The sequence below is a fragment of the Rhea americana genome, unplaced genomic scaffold (genome assembly GCF_003343005.1).
Source record: "Rhea americana isolate MKP2758 unplaced genomic scaffold, rheAme1 scaffold_17, whole genome shotgun sequence".
Taxonomy (NCBI): Eukaryota; Metazoa; Chordata; class Aves; order Rheiformes; family Rheidae; genus Rhea; species Rhea americana.
Genome location: NW_028185816.1, coordinates 6,827,592 through 6,850,946, shown reverse-complemented (window position 1 = coordinate 6,850,946; position 23,355 = coordinate 6,827,592). Strand labels below are relative to the sequence as shown.

At 37.3% G+C, this 23,355-nt stretch overlaps 2 protein-coding genes across 3 annotated transcripts in view; one reads left to right on the top strand and one right to left on the bottom strand.

Annotated features, from left to right (window-relative positions):
* The first annotated feature begins 86 nt into the window (after positions 1-86).
* On the top strand, positions 87-16,901 carry ZDHHC13 (zDHHC palmitoyltransferase 13). Its single transcript, XM_085300910.1, has 17 exons — positions 87-169; positions 669-814; positions 1,247-1,369; positions 1,876-1,953; positions 3,174-3,318; positions 3,849-3,913; positions 4,500-4,662; positions 5,711-5,836; positions 6,130-6,263; positions 7,049-7,149; positions 9,653-9,780; positions 10,783-10,845; positions 11,323-11,416; positions 12,797-12,880; positions 14,243-14,400; positions 15,877-15,974; positions 16,689-16,901. The coding sequence occupies exons 1-17, from the start codon at positions 137-139 to the stop codon at positions 16,822-16,824; spliced, it is 1,875 nt and encodes a 624-aa protein (XP_085157036.1). The 5' UTR covers positions 87-136; the 3' UTR covers positions 16,825-16,901.
* Positions 16,902-17,885: 984 nt separating this feature from the next.
* Positions 17,886-23,355, bottom strand: part of CSRP3 (cysteine and glycine rich protein 3) — an 18,855-nt gene continuing 13,385 nt past the window's right edge. Inside the window, exons 4-6 of one of the 2 annotated variants that reach the window (XM_085300911.1) lie at positions 23,132-23,267; positions 22,009-22,102; positions 17,886-18,564 (exon numbers count right to left, since the gene is read on the bottom strand). In XM_085300911.1, coding sequence (XP_085157037.1) covers positions 18,488-18,564; positions 22,009-22,102; positions 23,132-23,267 — 307 coding nt within the window. In that variant the 3' untranslated portion in view covers positions 17,886-18,487. The remainder of the gene's footprint in view (positions 18,565-22,008; positions 22,103-23,131; positions 23,268-23,355) is intronic. The other variant, XM_085300912.1, reaches the window with a different exon arrangement.

Sequence of the window (23,355 nt, the reverse complement as noted above, 5' to 3'; positions counted from 1 at the left end):
CGAAGGGCCGGGGCGGGCAGCGCGGCGCGGCGAGCGCGAGGGGCGTAACGGGCGCCGCCGGCCGTTAACGGCCGTTGGCCGCGCGGGGGTCGCGCGCCGGGCGGCGCTATGAGGGGGCGGCGGCGGCGGCCTCCGCATGGCCGCGCCGCGCCCCGCGGAGGGCGGCGAGGTGCGTCCGGAGGAGTTTGTTGCTTTTTCGGGAAGAGGCCGAGAGCAATGGGAGTGGGGGTGAGGGGCGGAGAAGGTCCCGCGCGATGCCTGCCGGGGGGCGCCTGCTTCCCCTCCTTTATAACCGCGGCCGGCCTGGGGTATTCTCCTCCTGGAAGTTTGCGTCCTGTTGCGCTCCTGCCTCGGCGCGCGGCTGAGCTTGGCGGTTGCGGTAGTGGCCAGCGCTCCCTGGAGAGCACGCGGCTCCCGGTCGCCTGGCGGGCCGCGGCCGCGGCGGTTGGTGCGCGCCCCCGCTGCCTGCTGGGCCGCGCCGCGCGGCCGCTTCCAGCAGCGCTGCCTGGTAGCAGAGCGAGTCGTGTCACCTGGGCACACTCATTTCCTCTGTGTTTTAAATTCAATTTCTTATTTGTATTAATGCAGCTTTACAAGTATAGTGTGCGTCTCTCATAAAGAGGAAGATAAGGTTGTCTAGTAAATGAATAAAGTTTGTTCATAACCAGCAGAGTAAAAACCATGGCCATGGACCTCATCAGCCTCATACGTGCAGCTGTCACCGTGCCCACAGTGATGAAGATCTATCGATGCTGCCTGGACCATATCCATTTGTTGAGGACCCTAGTACCTGTGATATTGTCAAGGCTACGCAGTAAGTACATGTTGATATATATTCTCTGTGTGCAAAATGCTGGAATATACAGGTGTCTCCTACAATGTAAGCTGGTTTTGATATTTTTTCATGAAGAAAAATTAAAGTGTTCCACATTCTTGCTTTAGTAAAAGTTGAAAGATCACTGGAAACACTTTTAATCATAGGGAATGTGCAGTTAGATATAGCTCAATCAGATGTGTTATGTGAGGTACAGAATCCTGTTTATTAGGGCTCAGCTTTGCTCAGACCTTTTTGCAAGACTTCCATTGAATGCGATGTGTAATTTTGCTCAGGTGGGAACCACTAGATGAGGCTTCCTGAGATTTCCTTAAGTTCATGATACTGTGTATATTGGAGGATATTTTATTATAATTATAAGTAATATATTTATAATTATAAGTAAATCAATTTATTTTTTTCCCATTTAAGGTATGGATTACTAGAGCGATGTAAAGAACTGGTAGAAGCAGGATACGATGTTCGGCAGCCAGACAAAGAAAATGTGACTCTTCTTCACTGGGCAGCAATAAACAACAGGCAGGAGCTGGTTAGGCAAGTGCTGAGTCCTTGTGAAAACAATTGTATAGTTAGGAAAAAATGACACAAGTATTCTGCTACTCCTAACTGCAGTCACTATTGTAGTGACTGCAAATCGCGTTTTAGAACAAATGGAATATGCTACTTCCAAAGAAAAAGTTAAAATTCAAATTGTAACCTAGTGTCCTTCGTGAAGATATCACTGAAATGTGAAGTTATCACTATTAATTTTCTTAGTGTGTGAAGTTGTGTAGTGGATGAAATAATTAGGTTTTCTTGTTTATCTTTTGTTTTGCTTAAAAAGATTCAAGCTGATGTTATAGGTGCCTTGCTAATTACTACTTTTTCTGTTTTCAGTTAAACGTTTTATCAAAACATCATCTTTTAGTGTAAAATATTCGTGTAGATTTGTTTCTCTAGCGAAAGTTTTCTAGTAAAATTTATTTACTTCTAGAGCTATCTTATCATTGGGATACTATTTTATTAAGACTCTTAATAATCTTGTTTTGTTGCTGTTACAGATTTTATATTTCCAAAGGTGCAATAGTGGATCAACTAGGTGGAGATTTAAATTCAACTCCACTTCACTGGGCTATCAGGTATGCAGCTTAAAATTCTGCATTGTAGATTTGTTAATAAGATCTGTTATAGTATCAATTTGTGTAGCGAAATAGTTGACATCTTAAATCAAATGAAGTTTTTTGTTGCTTAGTTTCCATGTCCATAATAATGCTGAAATCTGTTCTTTGACACCTGGAAATTTTGCAGGCACAAAATTATGTTATACAGCTAATCTATGTATTTTGGTCACTTTGACTAACATTTTAAGCAATACTATTCAGCATTTGTCTCAAGTCCTGCTTTACTGAGCAAAAAAAGACTTCAGGTGTGTTAGATAACTTTTGATACTTATTTGATACTTTTGATGCTTAGTAGGGAATAGTTTAGATCTGAAAATATTGTAGTCAAGGTTACTCTCAGACTTCAAGATGTCTATCTAATATGCTTTCATATTTTATGCTCCTTTACTAAAGGATGGATGGAGTTGGTGTGCTGTCATAAGGCTCCAGCACTGCCAGTGCTGAACCTTAAAAGCTAGCATGAGGTAGCAGGACAAATGTAAGATATTTTGTTGCTCAGCACCCCATAGATATCTTTGGTTTTCTGCCCCAGTGATGTCAGTTTTTCTTCTTGAACTGCGTATAGCAGCCTCCACAAACATGCAGTATCTCGTTCTGAGCAATAGTAGCTGCTGAGGCTTGAGTATATTTAATGTCTCTTTTAACCTACATTTCTACATCTATGTGTGTAGACTGTCCATCCAGTGAGATATAATTTTAAACAGTGTAGTTGTGGCTTCTAGGACATGACTTGAGTAAAATGACCATGAGAACAAAGTCATGTTTGTTTGGAAAAAATATTAGCTAGGAATAGTGATTCTCCAGTAATTTTTTTGAGTGCAAATTTTCACATTGGAAGAACAGTATTTTTTTCTGGGCTACCTTAGTTACTGCAGAACAGAGTTAGATACTTCTAAGAATACTCACAGGAGAAATTACTGCCACTAACCACTGTATTCTAAATTACTATATTGCCTCAGATTGAATTATGGATGTTTGTATGCCTTAGGGTAAACCTTTAGCTTTAGAAAAGTAGTTTTCTGGATAAAAATACAAGATTCTGAAAGGATTAATTGTATTTTATTTATTTATTTTTTTAATGTATCTAAGTGAGAATTCTTAAGGCTTAATGAATGCTTTTGTTAAGATTTCCAGCTTTTTTTGTCATCTCTGTGGTTTCATTTCACGTATCTTTACAGGCAAGGACACCTACCTATGGTGATATTATTGTTGAAATGTGGAGCAGATCCCAGTCTTATTGATGGGGAAGGATTTAGCAGCATTCATTTAGCAGTGCTGTTTCAACACATGCCTATTGTAGCTTACCTYGTATCAAAAGGACAGGTATGTTGCTGATATCCCAAACATTATTTTCTATTTAAGAGTAGTTGCTTATTTGCAGAATAGTTGATCAGACTAGATCTGAATTTTTTTTTTTTGGTGAGAAATTTCTGGTTTTGCTTATTTTATGTTACATCTACTGTAGCTAATATTTGCTAAATTACATCTGAAGAAAGAACTAAGTATAACACTTGCTAAAAAATGCGTTTTAAGATACTTTCTACTGGTAGCAGTTTTGAGCTGAAAAGGAAAAGAAATCTGAAAAACATGGTTTCCTTAAATTTTCTTAGTGGAGCCTCTGAGTATCTTCTGAAAGGAGTGACATGCAAGACCAAGGGAGGCAAAATATTTTTAAGTGAGTGCAGGTTTTTTGGATGGTGTAACATGGTTTCTTTCCTTACTTCAGTGAAACTAAGCCAGTTAAGTTGTTGAGAGTCTGACTGTGTGTCTCTTTCCTGAAATCACTATTAATTACTTCCTTAATTTTTTTTTCTTTTTGTATATATGTATGTGTGTATAATACACATCCCTAGAATGTAGATACAACAGACTTCAATGGACAAACACCTTTAATGATATCAGCACAAAAAGTGATTGGGTAAGTAGCAGATAATTTAAAAAGAATTTGTCTTATGGTACCCAGGAATTAATGAGCAGGAGTTTTTTTATGAAGATTTTTTTTAAAAACTGACATTTCTTTCCCTTCTAACCACACTAAAATATGCACTATTTCAGAGATTATGAAATATGAAGCAGCTCATTGGATAAAGCAAAGAAAGGCAAAAAAATAAAGGAATAAAGTTTAGATTTGCAGCTGGAATGTCTGCAGCGTAATTTTATTTTATCCAGAAATGAAAATCAATTGGGGTAGTCACAGTAAAGTGCATTATAACAAAGAAAAGGAGTGTTTTATGTTTATACACAGAGTTGTAGAAAGTTGCAAACTGCATGAATACCTCTTATTTTAAAATAATGAGATAGCGTAGTTTAGACAAAAACTTTCAGGCAGGTCCTGATTTCAGAACTTGAATATACTATTGATGAGCAGCTTCTGAGAGAAGACATTTTATATCTGCAGTTATTTCATATTGGAACCATTATTTTTCTTACGAAGTTTTTAGTCTCTACTGAAGATGAAGTTATTATCATCTGTTTGTTAACTTTTAAACTTCGTTTTCATCTAGACCAGAACCCACGAGGTTTCTCTTAAAGTTTAACCCTTCTCTCAATGCTGTAGACAACATTCATAAGAATACTGCATTGCATTGGGCAATTACATCAGGAAATATAAGTGCTGTGGATCTGTTGCTGGAAGCTGGTGCTAGCATGGACATAAAAAATATCAAGGTACACTTTCTTTCATGGCATTTCATCACATGTGACATTAATTTATAAAGTTAATTTGAAGAAAAATCTTAGTGTTCTCCTTAGTTTCTCCTTAGTGTTTTTTCTTATTTTGATATCCTTTGGAACGTGGAGTGGGGAGAAAGGATGGAATGGGAATAAGAAATGGTATTCTTACTTTTTAACAAAAGGAGTTAGAACTTTCCTTGTGTGTAGCACAAAGGATGAATACAGACATTCTCCGCAACATTCCTTTAATAAACAGTCAAGCCTTTTAATCACTGTGGACATAATTGGTGTTTCCTTCTCAGATTCTCCTTCTTTAAGTCAGCTTTTACTTACTTTAAAAGATTGTCCTGAGGAATAATTACTTAGGCCAGAATTTTCAAGAATAGCAGTGTCTAAATGTCCAGTGATACTATTAAAATTTTCAAAAAGAAGTCGATATCTTCCTGTAAGAATCAGTGTTTGACAGTGGCTGTTTGTACATTCAGAAGTGCTAGCAGCATGTATCCTAATCCTTAGTCCTAATATCTATTAAAAGTGGCAGTGGAAAAGTAAAAATGTTGAAACCCTGTTGACTGATAGTACTGTGTAGATGTGTGTGTAAAATATCATTTATTCAGGATTTGTGGATTAAGCTGTGCAGCTTCTTCATCTGCTACTTAATCCCATGTGACTTAACTTTTAGAATATTGGTATTTATTTTTAAACCTGAACAAGAAACCTTTCCTTTCAATGGAGGTGTAATGTTCTAGCAGCCAGGTTAGCATTTCAGGTATTTGCAGGCAATCCAGTAGATAATTTGGGTAAATGTGATCTGGTTGTGTGCATCTGTTCTTTGGCATTATCAAATAGTGAATGAAGTGTATTAAAACTCTGAATTTAGCCTACACTTGGCTTAAAAAGGTGGGGGAGGAAGCGTACGGGGGAAAAGGCATTTACCAAGCTATACTTGTTTTAACTCTATTTATTTCTTGCTACTGTAATAAAGGTAAATACTTGTGTGTTAAATACCTAAAGAACTAAGCATTTGTTTTTGTTGCTCAAGGGAGAGACGCCGCTTGACCTTGCTCGTGCAACTCAAAATCACTTCATTGTTTATATGCTAACTGAGGAAGAGAGAATGAGAAGCAGAAAAAATTGCAGGTTGCTTAGAACAGTAGAGAAATATGAGGTAATTTTGTGAGGAAAAGCTAACAGCAATAAAGCTACAGTATTGTGTGTTTAAAATAATATATAACTTAACTCTGGTCCAACCTCAGTTTCCAAAATTGGACACCTAAAGATCAAATAATCTGTAAGCACTTAGGTGTGGGGCTTTTGTGTGTCTGCGTAATGGTTTGTTGTGTTACTTTGTGTTTTCTACTTTGAGTCTCTCAGTAACATTTATTGTTATATTACTTGAATAATTCTGAAGTAAATCTACCTTGAATATTTTGTCTTTTTTAACAAGAGTCATTTTAACAGCTTTTCCTGCTGTTGGCTTTGTCCCTGACATTGATGTGGGCCATAGGATGCATAATGGACTTAAGTTCTGATTCTTGGCTTTTGAAAGGAGGTCTGCTTCTCTTGATACTGTTTGGAATGACTCTGTTTGTGAGGTTTGTGAGTTTTTCTCTGTATATGCACATTTGTTGTCATGGGTGCCATATATGGTTTCTAATGCTGTATTCTTTTCAGAGTTTACCATTTCACTTAGTCTATAAAATAATTCTTGAAAAACAGTTGCTACTTCTGTGAAGGATTTAAAATATATGTATATTTTCAGAATGACAATAGAAACCAAATGCTTTCAGGTGTGCAAAACAATAGTTTATCACTGCTGAAAAGTTGAGGAAAGCAAGTCTTTATAAGCAGACTGTTAACTACTTTTTATGTTAAAGAGATTGTTACTGAAGGTCTGTACCTGGTGTACACTGAGTAATCCATTCACAATGTTTGGAAGTGTGCTTTATCTCAACTTTTTCATCTTCATTTGTGACACAGGATGAGTTTTTAATGAACCATTCCTTATTCCTCTGTTCCCCAGACCTCCCAGCATTATCCTAAGCTGTTTTTCAGGTTTTCTGCTTTTTTTTTCAACAGTTATCATAACAGTGTCTATTGAAATGACAATACTATCTGTGTGTGCAAATAGAGATTGTATTTTTCACACGACACTTACTACATAAATTCTGATACTTAATGTTAGACTGGAACAGAGCACTCTTCAGTTTGTTTTTGCTTTGTTATCCCTGTACCCATTTGGCCAAAGAATCCATTTGAGTAGCAGTTTTTAATTGCTTAAAAATATCCTGAGTAATGTTTTTAAAATAACAAAACTGACAAATTAGTGTACTATGGAGTTAAGTTTTAAATAAAACCTACTTTTTAAATATTCTTTCAGGCGATGTGTGGGGCTCCGGAGCCTAAGGTATCTTCCTACCACATTTATGCTAAGTTCAATTTTTTGGATGTCTGTGACCTGGTTTTTCTGGTTCCTGCCTGATATCCTTTATATTTGGGGAATGCAATAGGACTCTACTTACAGTTCCTAATAAACCTAAGCCCAGTCATAAAAATATTAATGAGCAGTCCCAGATAATTCCATACAACTGTTGAAATCTGGTAAAACTGATTTACTTTATTGGGCAGGGGTTAAATAATGTTATTGAAGTTTATAGATGGACTGAATATATATATATGCTTTCTTTTATTTTTAGGATACGTTTGTGTACTACTGTGAACTATTTCTTCTGTACCTAGAATTCATATTGACAGTTTGCTTAAATCTGAGGCCCAGAAACCAAAGTCTTTATTATATGCCACAGTCTCAATGTGACTCCTTAATCTTCCTCATTGACCCTCTGATCCAGTAATATGTTTTGGCACATAATAAAGCTCACTTTTGGAGCACGCATTCATTAATAACAATTTTAAAAGCATTTCCGGTTCTAAAATGACAAGAATTCAACAAATGTTGATAGTCATACTTCTAGTTTTTTTTTTTAAAAAAGCAAGCTTTTGTACCCCTGCTGCCCCCCTTTCCCTATGAAGATTTTCCAGACTCCTAATGATATTCATTCAGAGGTTATGCTGCATCTTTAGTGTACAGTGCACTTTCTTTGAAGAGGCTGTGGTCTGATGAGTACAGCAATGTTTATTCAATAATCTACTTACTTTTCAGTGATCTACTTTTTGTATGCACACAGGCCATTTATTGATTAGCTTTGTGAAAAGTTATGTTAAAAAGATCTTTAGGAAGATGATTAAAACTGAAAATAGTGTTATATTAAACCAGGTATAATACATTCTTTCACTAAGTAGTGTTCTAATTACTTCATTCCTTAAGTGGCGTTATCTTTCGTACTGTTCCTAATTAGATCTCTTTAATACAATTATCAGGACTAATTTCACTGAACTCATCAAGAGTATTTCAGTTGGAGATGCATACATACATTTTTTTTGAATGGAAAGCATGTTACTCAGTGTTGCATGTGTTTTTTTTTCTGGAACTGCCCAGAGATCTGGATGTCAAAAAAGTGTTAAATGTTTCAATTGCCCATATTTTTCTGTCAAACTGTTCCCCTAGACTGAAAAAGTCTAGCTATCCTAATTCGGGCTACTCTCAGGTCTAAAAAACAATAAAAGTGCAAATAGACCAGCAATCTACACAGAAAATGAACCATCATCTTTGCTTAAAAAAGTGCACCCTGTACTTTGCATCATAACCAAACACAACTATAAGACTGACAGCGTACATTGCCAATAGTTCATAGTTTATCTTCTTGATTTTTTTTTTTTTTTAATTAGAGCTACTTTGCTGTGTTTTTAGTGTGCAAGACAAAACAACCTTGATGTTCTGTACTCAATTTTAAGAGCTAGTCACGTTATCCTGGCTCTATGAATAGTGGATAGCCAGCTGGGATGGAATCCGTACTTGGGCACTCTACTCCGTAGAGGCTTCGTTGCCTGTTTTTTAGGAGGATGTGCTCTCAAGGTAGAAGATTAAAGTTAAGTGGTATGCAGTTTGTCACACTCAGTGTTCTTCTACTGCTGTATGGAGAACATTAACACTGTGAAATAAAGACACTTGCAGATCTGGTGAAAGAGGAAAGAAACCATGTTAAGATTAATGTTCTGTTTCCAATGACTGTATATCCTCAGTCATATATAATAATATTTTGTTAGCTGAAGAAGTTGCATCAAATAACAGTATATTAAAAATGTTCAATTTAAATCTGTGTCTCTGAAGTATATGGGATATGAATTCCTTCTATATGCTGTAATTAAAACAGTAAGTCACTGGGTAAAAGGAATGGGGAAGTACAAGGGAAAAATAAAACGTCCATTTAGACCAGAAATTTGTCAGTTCAAGGTCTTGGCTTTTCTAGTGTATTTGTGAGGAAAGAAAGACTCCCAGTACCTGTGCCAATCACCTCAGAAGTGTTTAGCAGTATTTACTTGCTCTTTGAGTGACAGAAGTTTCAAGGATAACTGAAGTCACACTTTTCTATTGGAATTTACTCATTTGTTTTAGTTGAAAAAAATCATAGAGGACAAGACTCAGAAGACTGCTAGAATAACAGAGCCTACTCTAAGTTTTTTGGTGTCTGTGCAGCAGTCAAACAAATCTCCCAACTACTAGAATCTTAACTGTGTATGTCTTATTGGTATTATTTAAATAAGGTAGCAAAACTTCAGAGGAAAAACAAATGGTATTTATTTTATAGCTGTTATGTATTCAAAGATAAAAGCCTGTACCGTTAGTGAGGATGACAGGGAGCTTTACTGCAGTGCAGGCTTATATCAATTGTAAAAGGCCTCTCTCCAAAGCTGAGCTAGACAGAATATTTAGCTTCTGATAGATGGCCTCTGAGGAACAGAGAAAATACAACCAAAAGAGTGAAAGTCGTTCTTTTCCTTTTTGTGTGTTGGTTGAAAAATACATTATTTGTCTAACAAGTAGTGGTGATATGTGACATAAGCATATGTTCCTTAATCTGAATACTGCATGTAGCTGACACAATATTCCAAATTACTGTTGTGTTCAGCATAGTGGGTCTTCTTTATTATTTCTATAAAACTTGGAGAACTGATCCTGGATACATTAAGACTTCAGAAGAAGAAAAAAAAGAGGTAGGTAATTTCATATAACAAATGGAAGGGCTAACCTGTTACAACATGTGTGTGCTTTTGGTTAGTTGATTTGTCRTCTTGTGTATCTGTTAAATCTGCAAGCAGTGAAATACTATTTTCTTTTAAGAGTTCTTAGCTCTGTCATCAAATAGCATAGACTGTAAATAATTTCTCCTATCAGTGCTTGTTTTCTTACCTTCTTCTTCCTGCCGTTGTTTCCTTGCCTGCAAATTCTCACTGAAATGTGAGCCTCGGCTAAACAGCATACAGACCTGCACCACTGATGTCTGTGATATTAGATCAGGTAGAAATTCACTTAAACATAACTGTTTTGTATGAGTTCCACTTCAGGTATCTAAACTTAGAGATAGTCACAGTTCTACAGTTCTTTATGCTCATAAGCTATACTAAGTGCTAGAAATGTTTTAAATTTCATCAGATGCTTTGAAATTGTGTACCATGGTTTTGATTTTTGTAAAACATGATATTTCATAGTTGTATTTCTAACAGTGGCAAAAAGAATCCATGGCCAAGCAGTTAGTAGACAACTTAATGTTTGGTGTAATGTAGGTATTCTCAAACCACGTGTTGTGAACAACGTTCTGTTTGTGATCTCTTGTTGCTCTCTATGGAGTTGCATTTCTTCAGATTGCCAGTGAGAATAAACTGAAATTTTAACTTACTCGATATTGGTGCCACAGGACTAGTAAATATTGGCTATCTAGTACTGATAAAGGAATGCTAAATATAGCGGCTCTCCTCATGTCTTTGAAGCCTGGCTGACTGTATGAGAGAGACCTTGTATCTTAATACCATCTCATTTTTAATAACATTTCATTAACGTTTTTAATTTTACAAACATAGAGGGCTTTTTTTTTTTAATACTAAATGAATGAAATTTTATTAGTCTATGCCATGGTGTGTTTTTCATGAACTTTTTCTCTGTAAATAGCAAGTACTGAGACTATCCTAAATGCCAGTGCAAACTACTTTGTCTTTCAGAACATTGTTGCTCTTGCAGAAGCAGGTTGCTTGGACTTCAGAACATTTTGCACATCATGTCTTGTAAGTGAGGCTTTGATGTTTACGTTTTGTGTTTTTTTTTTTTAAGCTGGGTTTTTACTCAATACAACAATTAAAAAAGAAAAATTCCTTTTGTGTCATGCAGGTGTTACATGTGTGGTTTATTGCATTTTAGTTGATGGCTTGTTTTTTTCTTTTCCTCCTCAGAATGTGACAAAGCAATGCTTTAAGACCCTTGGCCTCTGATCTTMAAACAGCTTTGTTACTTCCTTTTTCTTCTTGTTGTTGTAAAATTCAGATGTACAATTATCATCTATGTTCTGCATTGTAACGATTACTATATAATGGAAACCCACAAAAGATGGTGCCCAAAATATGTTCCTTGTGCATTATTGTGCTATAGGGCTACTGCTCTAACTGCTCTTTCTTTTTTTTTTTCATCATATGGTGCTTAAAATTTTGAGCAAAATACATGTTTTTGCTATGACTGTATTCTTTTTTTTGTTCATGGTCTATTAGATAAAGAAACCTTTGAGATCTATGCATTGCCTTGCTTGTGATTCTTGTGTAGCCAGATATGATCAGCATTCTCTATGGATTGGACAGTGCATAGGTGAGAAAACTTGTTTTCAAATTTGAAAATACCATGTATTAATAGAGTTGCAGAACTAGCATTTTATTGCCTGAGAGATAGCAAACCTGGTGTAAGATACATAGTTGATATTGAAGGGTTTATTGGTAAGTGTGGAGAACAACTGGTCAGGTGGCACAGAGAAAGGCAACTAAAATGATTAATTGGATGTAATGGCTATCTTAAAAGTAGAGGCTAAAAAGCCTAGAACTGCTGTTTAGAGTGAAGAAGGACGAGGGGATATGACTGAGACTCTGAAAATTGTTGGAAGTGATAGTTAAAGTGAACGTAAAACTTATTCACCATGTATGTAATACTAGAACTAGGGGAGACTCGGTGAGAATAGAAATTGGTTTTAAAAGAGGTAAAGAAAGACATCTTTACGTGGCAGGTGTTGAAATTTTGGAACTTCCTGCTGTAAGGATTTGTGGAAGCAGACAGTATCAGAAGGTTCGGGAAGGGATAAAGCAAAATTTTGAACAAGCCCAAAGACTAATACTAAACGAATTAGACAAGTAAGCATGTTCTGCTGCTTTGCAGCAGCTGTGGATGAGGGGAATGAGTTGTAGGAAGTGACCAGGCTTGTTTGCACTCCTTAATGTTGCGTGTTTGCCACTGCTAAAGACAGTATATGGGAGCAGATGGACCACAGAGCTGGTAGGGCTCTTTTCAAACAACATTCTTTTGTTCTTAGAAAAGCTCCTGGCTTTTTCCTTTGTGTCTCACTGATGTTTGAGATTCAAAGGCTAGAACTTTAAAACTATAGCAAGATATTTCTAACTTTTTTTTTTATTTTTGCCAATAAAGTCATCATTTTTGCAGTGTTAAATATTCAGCAACTTTCTTTGCAGTATTTACTTCTTACAGATTGGTGAGATGTTCCTCTGCATTTTTTTTCAAAACTTTGAGAAATTCTGGTTGTAATTCAAAGAGAAAGAACCATACATCTTCATTTAACAGCTTTTCTGGCAGAAGTCTTTCTCTTTTTATATGTATGTTTGCAATTCTGAGGAAAATACGTCAAAAAACGGAATAGATCAGATTTTTCAGTCACACAAGGCAACTCTACTGTGTTTAAGGAGAGCTGTGGTAGCATAATCAGTTCTTATATAACTAAAACAATTAAAGGCGTGTTCTGAAGAAGGGACAAATTCTGTCTGGCTTTATAATTAGTTCTGTTGTGTAAATTGACATGGGTAACAGGAGAAAGTTGAGAAAGCAACCAGCTTTGTCACCTTCCTTTTGAGGGTAGCAGAGGTGATCATGAGAACTGTTTCTGATTCTTCCTATAAAYTCTAGGGGAAATGCAAATACTGTTTAAAATAAAAATGTCAGCATTTTCTTTTCCTTGCACTATTACAGGCATTGGCAACCATCATTATTACGTATTGTTCCTGTTTTTCCTAACTTTGACTGGTATCTGGCTGCTTTATGGAACTCTTCTGTGTATGTATTCATGAATTTATTTTAATTTTGCTTCTAAGAAGCTTGATGTATGCTCTTTATTGTCCAATATTTCATTTCCATTAAGTAATTATACCTGCACAAATGATACCAGCTTTCAGCAGTGATGTTATCTTGTAGCTCTTTAAATTTTTCAGAGTATCTGAATCCTATCAAACATCTGATTAAGTTTATATAGAGTAGAAACCTTAAAATGCATTRTTTAAAGCTACTGCCCTAGAAAGATGTCAATTCTTGGTAAATGCAACATCAGAGAGGGTTTTTGTTGGTGATAAAATAGGGTAGCCATGTGGAAGAAAATCTGGGTGCTGATTCTGGATTGAATACTCTTTCCGGCAATAGAGAAAAAGTTTGTAAGTATATTACTGGAAAGACTTTATTTTATTGTTTGGAAATATCTATGTTGAACTCTTGCAAAATTTTCTTTCTATTGTTATATATTGTTATATTGTTATAGTGAAAACTTTGAAAAGAGAACTGTACATTCAATAGTGAATCCAAAATGTTACCTTGTGAAATTCATAAGTTTCTTGTAAAAGAGGAGAGCACCCTTGCAGTGTAATTCCTAAGAGTGGATTGACATACTGCTAACATTTTAAATAAAAAGCGGAGGGAGTYTGTTATATTTTATGTTCGTTCACATTATGCTGAAATCAATCAATATTTGGCATAGAGTGGAGTGAACCAGCTGTGGCAGTGGAGGACACGTGAACATGAGTTGCTTTGCTGTGTTTTGGTAGTTGTCTTAAGTATGCAGAAATATATTTTCTCCATTTCCTGRGTGTGAATGAACATGGGGAAAAGTTGTTTATTGTTCTGCTGACTTAGAGGCAAAAGATTTTGTTAGGTTTTTATACTTTAGAATTGTACATGGTAGGCTTTAGATGTCTCAAAGAAACTTAAATTTGCACACTCTAGTTTACGTCTGCTTAATACTGAAGTGTTCTATGATCTGTGATTGCTTTCTTGACTTTGTTGCAATGTGTTCTTGATAAAGTTTGAGATAAATCGTAAGTACTTGTCCTAAAACTGTAAATAAGTATGAAGCCAAATTTTCAGAGGTTTGACAATGAAAGATGATGACTTTAGTGTCACTAATTAGTTTTATTTGAGTACTGGCTAGTGCCTTAAATGCCCAGTAAGTGGATTATAGACACCTTATGTAAAGATTATGCAAAAGAATAGCAAGCAGTCAAATACCTAGGTGCATGTGCTTGAGTGGTAGCATGATATATTAAACATGGTATTTTTGGAGCGTGTTCCCATATAATCTCCTGTGCAAATATTCTTTATTCTGTTCTGTGGCAGTCTATATGTAACTTAGCTATTTTTGTTTACTCTCAGATTGGTCAAACCACTGTCCAACAACTTACCGTCAAGATGGAGCATGGACTTACTTCACACAGATAATATATTGTTCTCCATGGGTTTTCTACATCTTCACACTAGCCTGTTTCCATACTGTGTGGGCTTCATTATTGCTAATTATTCAGCTTTATCAGGTACTGTTTTGCTTTAGTTTGTGTTCCCCTCTTAAGGAGCACTCACGTAAAAATACTTCTCTAGATGAATTGATGCCGTAGGGATCTTGTGCCTGCTTTTCTTATCAAATTAATGGCACACCTAGGTGCATATCTTAAATCCTGGAGCAGTCCTTTGACTTTTACAGGTATTTGTGCACTCCCCGTTCCTACATAAAGGTTGGATCACAATCTGCAAATCACTTCTATAACTGAATTCTTGTTTGACTGCTCATCAAAAATCCCAAACATGTTAAAAAAAAAAAATATTGAAAGGCAGTAAAATTATTTGACTAATAAAGCTGTTATTACTGCTGAAAAATATGGTACAAAAGCTCTGCCCATGGCACAATTATTTCTGAATTGAAAGTTCTATAGTAGAGCTCAGCAGTGCATCATTAGCCCATATTAAGAGCTACAGTTAAGGTGTATGCCCCTGATTTTTATCCTGATGAGGATTGTCAGACTTCCAAGAATTGCTTTCTTTTGTTGTTGTTTGCCTAGCCAAGCTCTCTCTGAGAAAAACAAGACTGAAAAGAGCTGTCTTTAAACATCCAGGATGAAACTTGTTTAACAGCTTTCAGAAAATATGTGTCTTCTGGATGTATGTTAAGCATATTAAGCTGAAGAGTTGTTTTACATCTTAGATTTCTTAAAAGTCCACCATCTGTGTGTTAATATTAAATGTGTACTGCTAGATTTCTTTGATATCAAGCACATTGAGGTAGCATCTTGGGARAGGGGAAAGGATCTAATTAGGATACAAAATGCAGTAGGTAATCATAGGTGTGTACAATAATTTGTAAATATACTGCTTTATGGCTCGAACTAACATTTAGCGAAGCAACCATGTAGCCATTTAGAAAGGCTTATAAGATCATGTTGATCAAAAAAATGCAAAAATGGAAAAAGCAATAGATAATTAAGCGAAAGTACTGAAACAAGACCAATCTCATTGTGAAACTCTGAAAGATTACATAGAATCAAGAAAACATTGAAGCTATGGTTGTATTTCTAATATCTACTTAATCTTTTTTTTTGGGGGGGGGGGGAAGGCAAGCTATTTAATCTTTTTCAGGATATGAACTAGTTTCTGTGGTAGGACATATAAAAAACCTGAGGAGATAGGTGCTTAACTGCCATAGTTCTTTTTCTATGTATTTCTATATAWTTTTTTCTACATATTTCTACAGATATCTAGGTGCAATCATCCAGTTAAGCTTGCCTTCTTAGTGGAAGCATTAACATTACAGCTTGCTGGATTCTATTTCAGTCTAAGTGACATATTTAAAAACATGCTTTTCAGGTTTAGGTATGGCAGTAGTTACTTGTTTGTTAGATGTAACAAACTGCTTCTCTTCCTTCCCATCTATAGAGTTTCTTCTGGTGTCACTGCAGTTGTAATTTCTGAAATGTTCATTTTTCTGTCAACCATTACTTGTTTGTCTTTTCCCTAAGATTACATTTCTGGGATTGACCTCACATGAAAGAATGAACCTCCTGATACAGAACAAGTCATCTAAGCACCCTGTTTCACTCAGGAGAACTCCATACAAGTAGGTATTAATGAAGACTATTTAAAGATGTATGTCTTTGGTACTAATTTGTTCTACTACTTCATAAGTACAAAGAAATGTTAGCCTATGGGCATATTAATCGTTCCTGTTATCGGTTATGCTGGAGGAGAAATGAGCCTTATTTTGCTTGCTGTGAATGTCTTTGACTGTAGGAAATAAAACATTCAGCATAGCAGCTAGTGTGATTCTTCCTGCATGGCTGCATGCTAAGGAAAAAGATATGCCAAAAGCAGTCCATGGTTCTAACTAGCAGATGGTTTGGGGAGGGAGGGAGTGTTGTCATTTTACTTATTAATTAAGCCCTGCCTCTGCTCTGTGGGTCCAGAAAGAGAATAAACTGACTCCTTTCTGACTTCTCTTGCAGAACTTGACTCAGTAGCGAAATTGGTACAAGAGTTTTTCTGTTATACTAGAAATACTTCCTTATCTTTGAGTTGGTGGATGTGACTTTTAGTAAATGCTATTCTTAAATGTTTTACTTTATTTTCTTAAATGAAAGAGTTGAAAGATCTGAAAAAAGAATAATGCTAGCTAGAGGAGAACTGTTCTTATGTTTCTTCTCCAAGAGCTGTCTTCGTTGTGAGTGTTGTATCTTAAAGATTTTATCATGGTGCATGTGTTATTTTTTGTTGTTGTTGTTGCCTGAAGTTTTATTTTGTTAGGTTTATTAATTGATATTTCTCTCATTTTCAGTCTTGGATGCTTCCAGAATCTTGCAGACTTTTTTCAGTGTGAGTGCCTTGGTATGTTCAAACCCAATGTAATTGATTGGACCAAACAGTACAATCTCTTTCATCTGGCAAAGGAGAAAAATCTTTATTCTGTGTGAAGAAAAGTATTGCTGAATTTCTAGAACAGATGAGCTAAAAGCTAAATAAAACTGGCTATTTTTTAAATCTTTACAAATTCTTCTGGAGGTGACTTGTTATAATTTTTATTGTTTTTAAATAGTAAACCTACATTGCATAAACGACAGCAGGTTTGGATATGAAACAATCACTGCATGTCTGTATATATAGTTTCAGCTGAAAGTTTTTAAATAGTAAACCTACATTGCATAAACGACAGCAGGTTTGGATATGAAACAATCACTGCATGTCTGTATATATAGTTTCAGCTGAAAGTATATAAAAATGTTATGTGATTGAAATGACACTCAGAATGTATTTTTTAACAAGGTATTTTTTTTAAGGCAGAATTTCAAAACCTTATTGATACCCTTTGCTTTATTTTGCAGATTGTTTAAACAAGGACAATTAAGAGAAACATTGAATTATTTAAAAAATCTAATATTACAGCTACACTGTAATTTTATTGCTCACCTTATGTTGTGAAAATCTCTAAGATCTCTTTTGTATTGGGGGGTTACATGTAATAAAATAGAACTTCTATGCTTTTAAGTATATTTTTCCAGACTGTTTTAAATACACTCAAGGGATATATGACCCACAAATAGATAACAACAGGTAAGGAGAACAGCATCAGAAAAAGTGACTTTTTGCCTTATGTTTTGCACATGTATATGCACAGTTATTTATGAAAGTGGATAAACTGATGATCAAAAAGTGTCAGTGTGTATGAAAAAAAGAATTATTTCCAGTTGCATGGTCATGTGTCCAAGATGTCAGGGCTGTGGCATCAGTCTGGAGTGGCATGCTGGTCGGTGTGTTTGAATAGAAGTCAAAGTAGATAATGATGAAGGTAGTAAAGAGAAACAGATCGAAATCCAAAAATAAAAGATTATTTAAATATCATCTAAAACTGACAGCATAAGGTAAAACAGTGTAATGAACTAGAATTCCTGCAGCTGAGAAAAGGGAGGGATTTCATTCATCTCTGAAGTACATTAATCCATGGCATTGTAGAACATAAAGCATAAGCAAAACAAAATAACATAAAAGCTGTCTCAGTACTTTATTGTAGCTTGAAAACAGAGAATACAGTGTTGTGTTATTCTAAGAAAATGTCCTTTCTTAGAATATACCTCATTCTTAGGGAGAATTTCAAATCCTCATCAACTGTCTCAAACTGCTTAACAGCTACTTTGCTGTAATACAAATAATGTCAAAATGTTCAAAACATCACTAGGAAATTGGTAGAAATAGCATTATATTCTAAGCAAAGGGAAATATGGCAGCATACTTTGACCTTTGTGCTTATAAGATTAGCTCTGTCTTAGTGGTAGAGTATGCTGAGTCTTTAAAGTTCCAGTCTAAAGTGTGATAAACACCGGTTTAAAAAGCAATAATGTTTCATTAGCATTTTTTTCTCTTTATCTGCTCCAAAATAAGCATGAATCTATTTTTTTTGCTGTCCTGTTTTTTTTAAGCTACTCTAAGAATTCCTTACAATAAAAGCTTACAAATCTTTCTTGCAAGGTGGAGAACATTAGAAATAATGTCTTAGACTCTTAGCATTGTGTCATGTTTTAATGTTTTACTTGGCAGCTAGTGACATCAACAGCAATTGAAGTCTGTGTCCATTTCTTCTCGTTAATTCTCTTTCTTTTCCACTTGAGTGAGACCGCCAAAACCAATTCCTTTGGGACCAAAATTTTTTGCATAGCAAACTGCAAAAGAAGGAGAGGAGGGAAATAGTGTTCTGAATATTTTCACATAGTAATAAATCATTTTTGCTTTTCAGTACTATTTATAAATTTAAGTTTATGAATAGCAAGAAGGAAATTTGAAATAGTGTCTTCCTCAGGAATATTAACATATAACAGAGAAGCTGTTATACATACTAGAATTCACATACTAGAATTAAGCAAAAATGTCACATCTGATGTCTTAACCTTCAGAAACTGTGTATGTTTAAGATCTAAGTTACAGTTTCATTAAAATTTGCTTTTCTGTTTGCATAGACTGGTAGGGGTAAGATTTTTTCGAAGGTGATTAAAAGAACTAGAGTGTAGTCCAGCACTACTGGTGCTGGTTTAAGCAATCATATTACTCTTATCTTGCTAAGCGTATGCATGGTTACTTATAGCAACTCTGCCTAGGAAGTAGTAATGACCAGCTATTTCTTAACATATGTGAACTAGATCATTTGCAGTTGTCTTTTTGCACCCAGCACAACAGAACATAAGGATTTTACTTTATGATTCTCTGTAAAGTTCAGTCACAGCAAAATTTTGCATATTTTTCCCTTTAAGCCATTTTTAAGAATCAAATTCCTCAATATTCTTGACCTGAGGAGAATATCTGGATGTATAATTTAGCATGAAAGCATTATCTTCTGTACTACTAATATATATGAAGCATCTTTAACTCATATTTGCAAGAATTCCAGTTAGGACCATGACTTTAAACTGAAGAGCTGTGAAGGTCTATATCCTCGTGGAATTCTTTACAGTGAGTGAGATTGTACAGGTACAAGTATCTGCACAAACAGTTCAGGGGGCTCCTGCAGAGCATTGATGATCTCTTTTTGACAGAGGTGGTGGAAGAACCAACAAGGAGTGGTGTCCTGCTGGACCTTGTACTAGCAAAGAAGGACTGGTTGGAGACATGAAGGTTGGGGGCAGCCTTGGTTGCAGTGACCATGAGATGGCGGAGTTCAGGATCCTGCGTGGAGGAAGCAAGCCAATAAGTAGGATATCAACCCCGGACTTCAGGAGAGCAGACTTTAGCTTCTTCAGAGACCTACTTGAAGGAGTCCCATGGGTTAAGGCCCTAGAGGGAAGGGGGGAGAGGTCRAGGAGAGCTGGCTAGTATTCAAGCTCAAGAGCGATGCATCCCAAGGAGAAAGAAGTTCAGTAAAGGGAACAAGAGACCTGCATGGATGAGCAAGGAGCGCCTGACAAAACTCAGAAGAAGAAAGCACAGAGAATGTTTAAGAGGGGACAGGCTGCTTGGGAGGATTATAAGAATGTTGTCAGAGTATGCAGGGATGTGACAAGGAAGGCTAAGGCCCATTTGGAATTAAATCTGGCAAGGGATGTCAAGGGCCACAAGAAGGGCTTCTTCAAATACATTAGTAGCAAGAGGAGGACTAGGGAAAATGTGGGCCAACTGCTGAACAGGGTGGGGACTCTGGTGATGAATGATACCAAGAAGCCAGAAGTACTGAATGCCTTCTTTGCTTCAGTCTTCACTGCGAAGGGCAGCCCTCAGGAATCCCAGAGCCTGAGGGCAAGGGAGAAAGTCTGGAGAAAGGAAGACTTTCCTTTGGTCAAGGAGGATCAGGTTAGAGATCTTTTAGGCAAGCTTGACATCCACAAATCCATGGGCCCAGATGGGATGCATCCATGGGTACTGAGGGAGCTGGCAGGTGTTTTTGCTAGGCCACTCTCCATCATCTGTGAAAGGTTGTGGAGAACWGGAGAGGTGCCTGAGGACTGGAAGAAAGCCAGTGTCCCTCCAGTCTTCAAAAAGGGCAAGAAGGAGGGCCCAGGCAACTATAGACCAGTCAACTCTATCCTTGGAAAGATGATAGGACAGCTCATTCTGGATGTCATCTCCAAGCATGTGGAGGAAAAGAAGCTGATCAGGAGTAGTCAGCAGGTATTCACCAAGGGGAAATTCTGGTTAACTAATCTGATAGCCTTCTGTGATGGAATGACTGGCTGGGTAGATGAGGGGAGAGCAGTGGACGTTGTGTACCTTGACTTCAGCAAGGCTTCCAACACTGTCCCCTGTAACATCCTCCTAGGCAAGCTCAGAAAATGTGGGTTAGACAAGTGGACTGTGAGGTGGATTGAGAACTGGCTGAAAGGCAGAGCTCAGAGGGTTGTTCTCAGTGGTGCAGAGTCTAATTGGAGGCCTGTGGCTAGTGGAGTCCCCCAGGGCTCAGTACTGGGTCCCATCCTGTTCAACTTTTTCATCAGTAGCCTGGATGAGGGGACAGAGTGCCTCCTCAGCAAGTTTGCTGATGATCCCAAGCTGGGAGGAGTGACTGATGCACCTGAGGGCTGTGCTGCCATTCAGAGAGACCTGGACAGGCTGGAGAGCTGGGCAGAGAGGAAMCTCATGAGGTTCAACAAGGGCAAGTGCAGAGTCCTGTGCCTGGGGAGAAATAATCCTAGGCACCAGTACAGGCTGGGGGCTGACCTTCTGGAGAGCAGCTCTGCAGAGAAGGACCTGGGAGTGCTGGGGGATGACAAGTTGACCATGAGCCAGCAATGTGCCCTTGTGGCCAAGAAGGCCAACGGTCTCCTGGGGTGCATTAGGAAGAGTGTTGCCAGCAGGTCGGGGGAGGTGATTGTCTACCTCTACTCAGCCCTGGGGAGGCCTCATCTCGAGTACTGCATCCAGTTCTGGGCTCCCCATGGAGCTACTGSAGAGAGCCCAGCTTAGGGCTACGAGGATGATCAGAGGGCTGGAGCATCTGCCCTGCGAGGAATGGCTGCGAGAGCTGGGTCTGTTTGGCCTGGAGGAGAGAAGACTGAGGGGGGATCTTATCAGTGTCTACAAATAGCTTAAGGGGGGATGTCAAGAGGACTCTTTTCAGTGGTGCCCAGAGACAGGACATGAGACAATGGGCACAAATTGAATCACAGGAAGTTCTGCCTGAATATGAGGAGGAATTTCTTTACTGTGAGAGTGACAGAGCACTGGAACAGATTATTCAGAGGAGCTGTGGTGTCTCCTTCTGTGGAGATATTCAAAACCTGCCTGGACATGATCCTGTCTAAAATCCTCTAGATTATGTTAGCAGGGGGGTTGGACTAGGTAATTTCCAGAGGTCCCTTAGAACCTCAACCATTCTGTGATCTGCCCAGCAGGTATGGCCAGTGTTCCTGTTAGTAGGTCAGAGGTTGAATTTCAGAGGATATCATGTTTGTAGAAGACTTAAAACCTCAAAATTTAGCTGTTARAAGTAGAAGATGCAGCTGCAGCTTTGCAGTAGTTCTTCTCTTTGCTTTCAGAAAGTTGTTTTAAAAGGAAAAATTAAATTTCATGAAGTTGTTAGGCATGTAACAAGAAAAATCATGATGACTATACTAGGTCAAAAAAGAATAATCTTAAAAATATTGACTCAGTAACCCATCTCAGCTCATTACAATTCTTACCTTTACAGTAGAGCTCTCCGTCTTTGTCTGTAACATTTGTAGATTCTAAACTCTTTCCACAAATAGCACAGCGGAAGCATGTCTTATGCCATGGCTGAGGAAATTGAGACAGCTCATTTTGTTACAGAAAATACACAGCCCACAGATACGAGAAATAAAGAACTATTGTTTTTTATAGTGCAAAGAGGTTAAAATTGTCCTGTTGGTTGTAACTGCTTCCATTTTTAGTCATGCTAGATTAGTCTGCTGGTGTTCTTAAACTACCATCCTAAGGTCTTACCCAGTGACTTTCTTGCCGATGGAGATCTAGTAAATGGCTGAGCACTATAGATACTATTCTTTCTAGTCGCAGACTCCCTTTAATGTAACTGCATTCAGTACTACAAGTAAACTTTAAAAATATAAAGGTCCACAGAGATGTTTGTAGAATGATAGTGGCAGAGTCGGTAGCCTGTAGAGTAGCCAACAAGAGGAAGTTGTCCCTCAAGTATCATTAAGATGCAAAAAGCTGAAGAATGCTTATGCAAAAGCACGTGATTTTTAACATGAAAGCTGGCATATTTACTCCAGCAGTTTACTAATCCATCCTCATTTTTTCTTTACCACTTCTTCCTGTCTCATTGAATAACATGAGAACCACTGTCCTAAAATAGAGCTGGTTTTATGTCTAGAGGCTATGAACTATAGCCTCCCCRTTTAAATGTATGGACATATCTTTGCTTCAACCTCCTGGTTAAAATAACTTCAGTAGAGATGTGTAGGTTCTTTGGATGCAAAGTTGGGCTCCAAATTAGTAGAGGCCGAAAACTATTACTGCTCAATAAAGCATTCTTTGAGAAGTAATTACCTAGCCTTCTCTACAAGGCCAGGGACGGATGGAGCAGTAAAGATTCAAGTTTGTAGAGTTTTTTTTTTTTGTTTGTGTTTTTTTGGTGATGGGTTTGGGGAGGGGGYGCATGGGAGGTGAGCGGTGGTGAGTATTGCTCCTCCAAGTGAGGATTCTGTGCATTGTCAGCTATTATTTTGAGCTATAAAGATGAATTAGTTGTAATTCATCACTATTTTTAATAAATTTTTTATTTCTAGAACTAGACTTTGTTTTTAGAAAGTAACTACTACTTACTTTTCCTCCTCCCATTATCTTCTCTGCAGCATATACTGATTTGCCACAACGGGGACATTTATCCACATCTACAATCTTTTTGGCAAACTTTGAAGGATTAGTTGGTGTAGAAGGGCGAGCAGGCTTTGGTGATCCCCTAAAACAGAAGTTCTCGGTGTTTAAAACATTGCTTATAATGTTATCTTCGTTCCAGAAATGTATTTTCTTTTTTCTTCCCCCCCCCC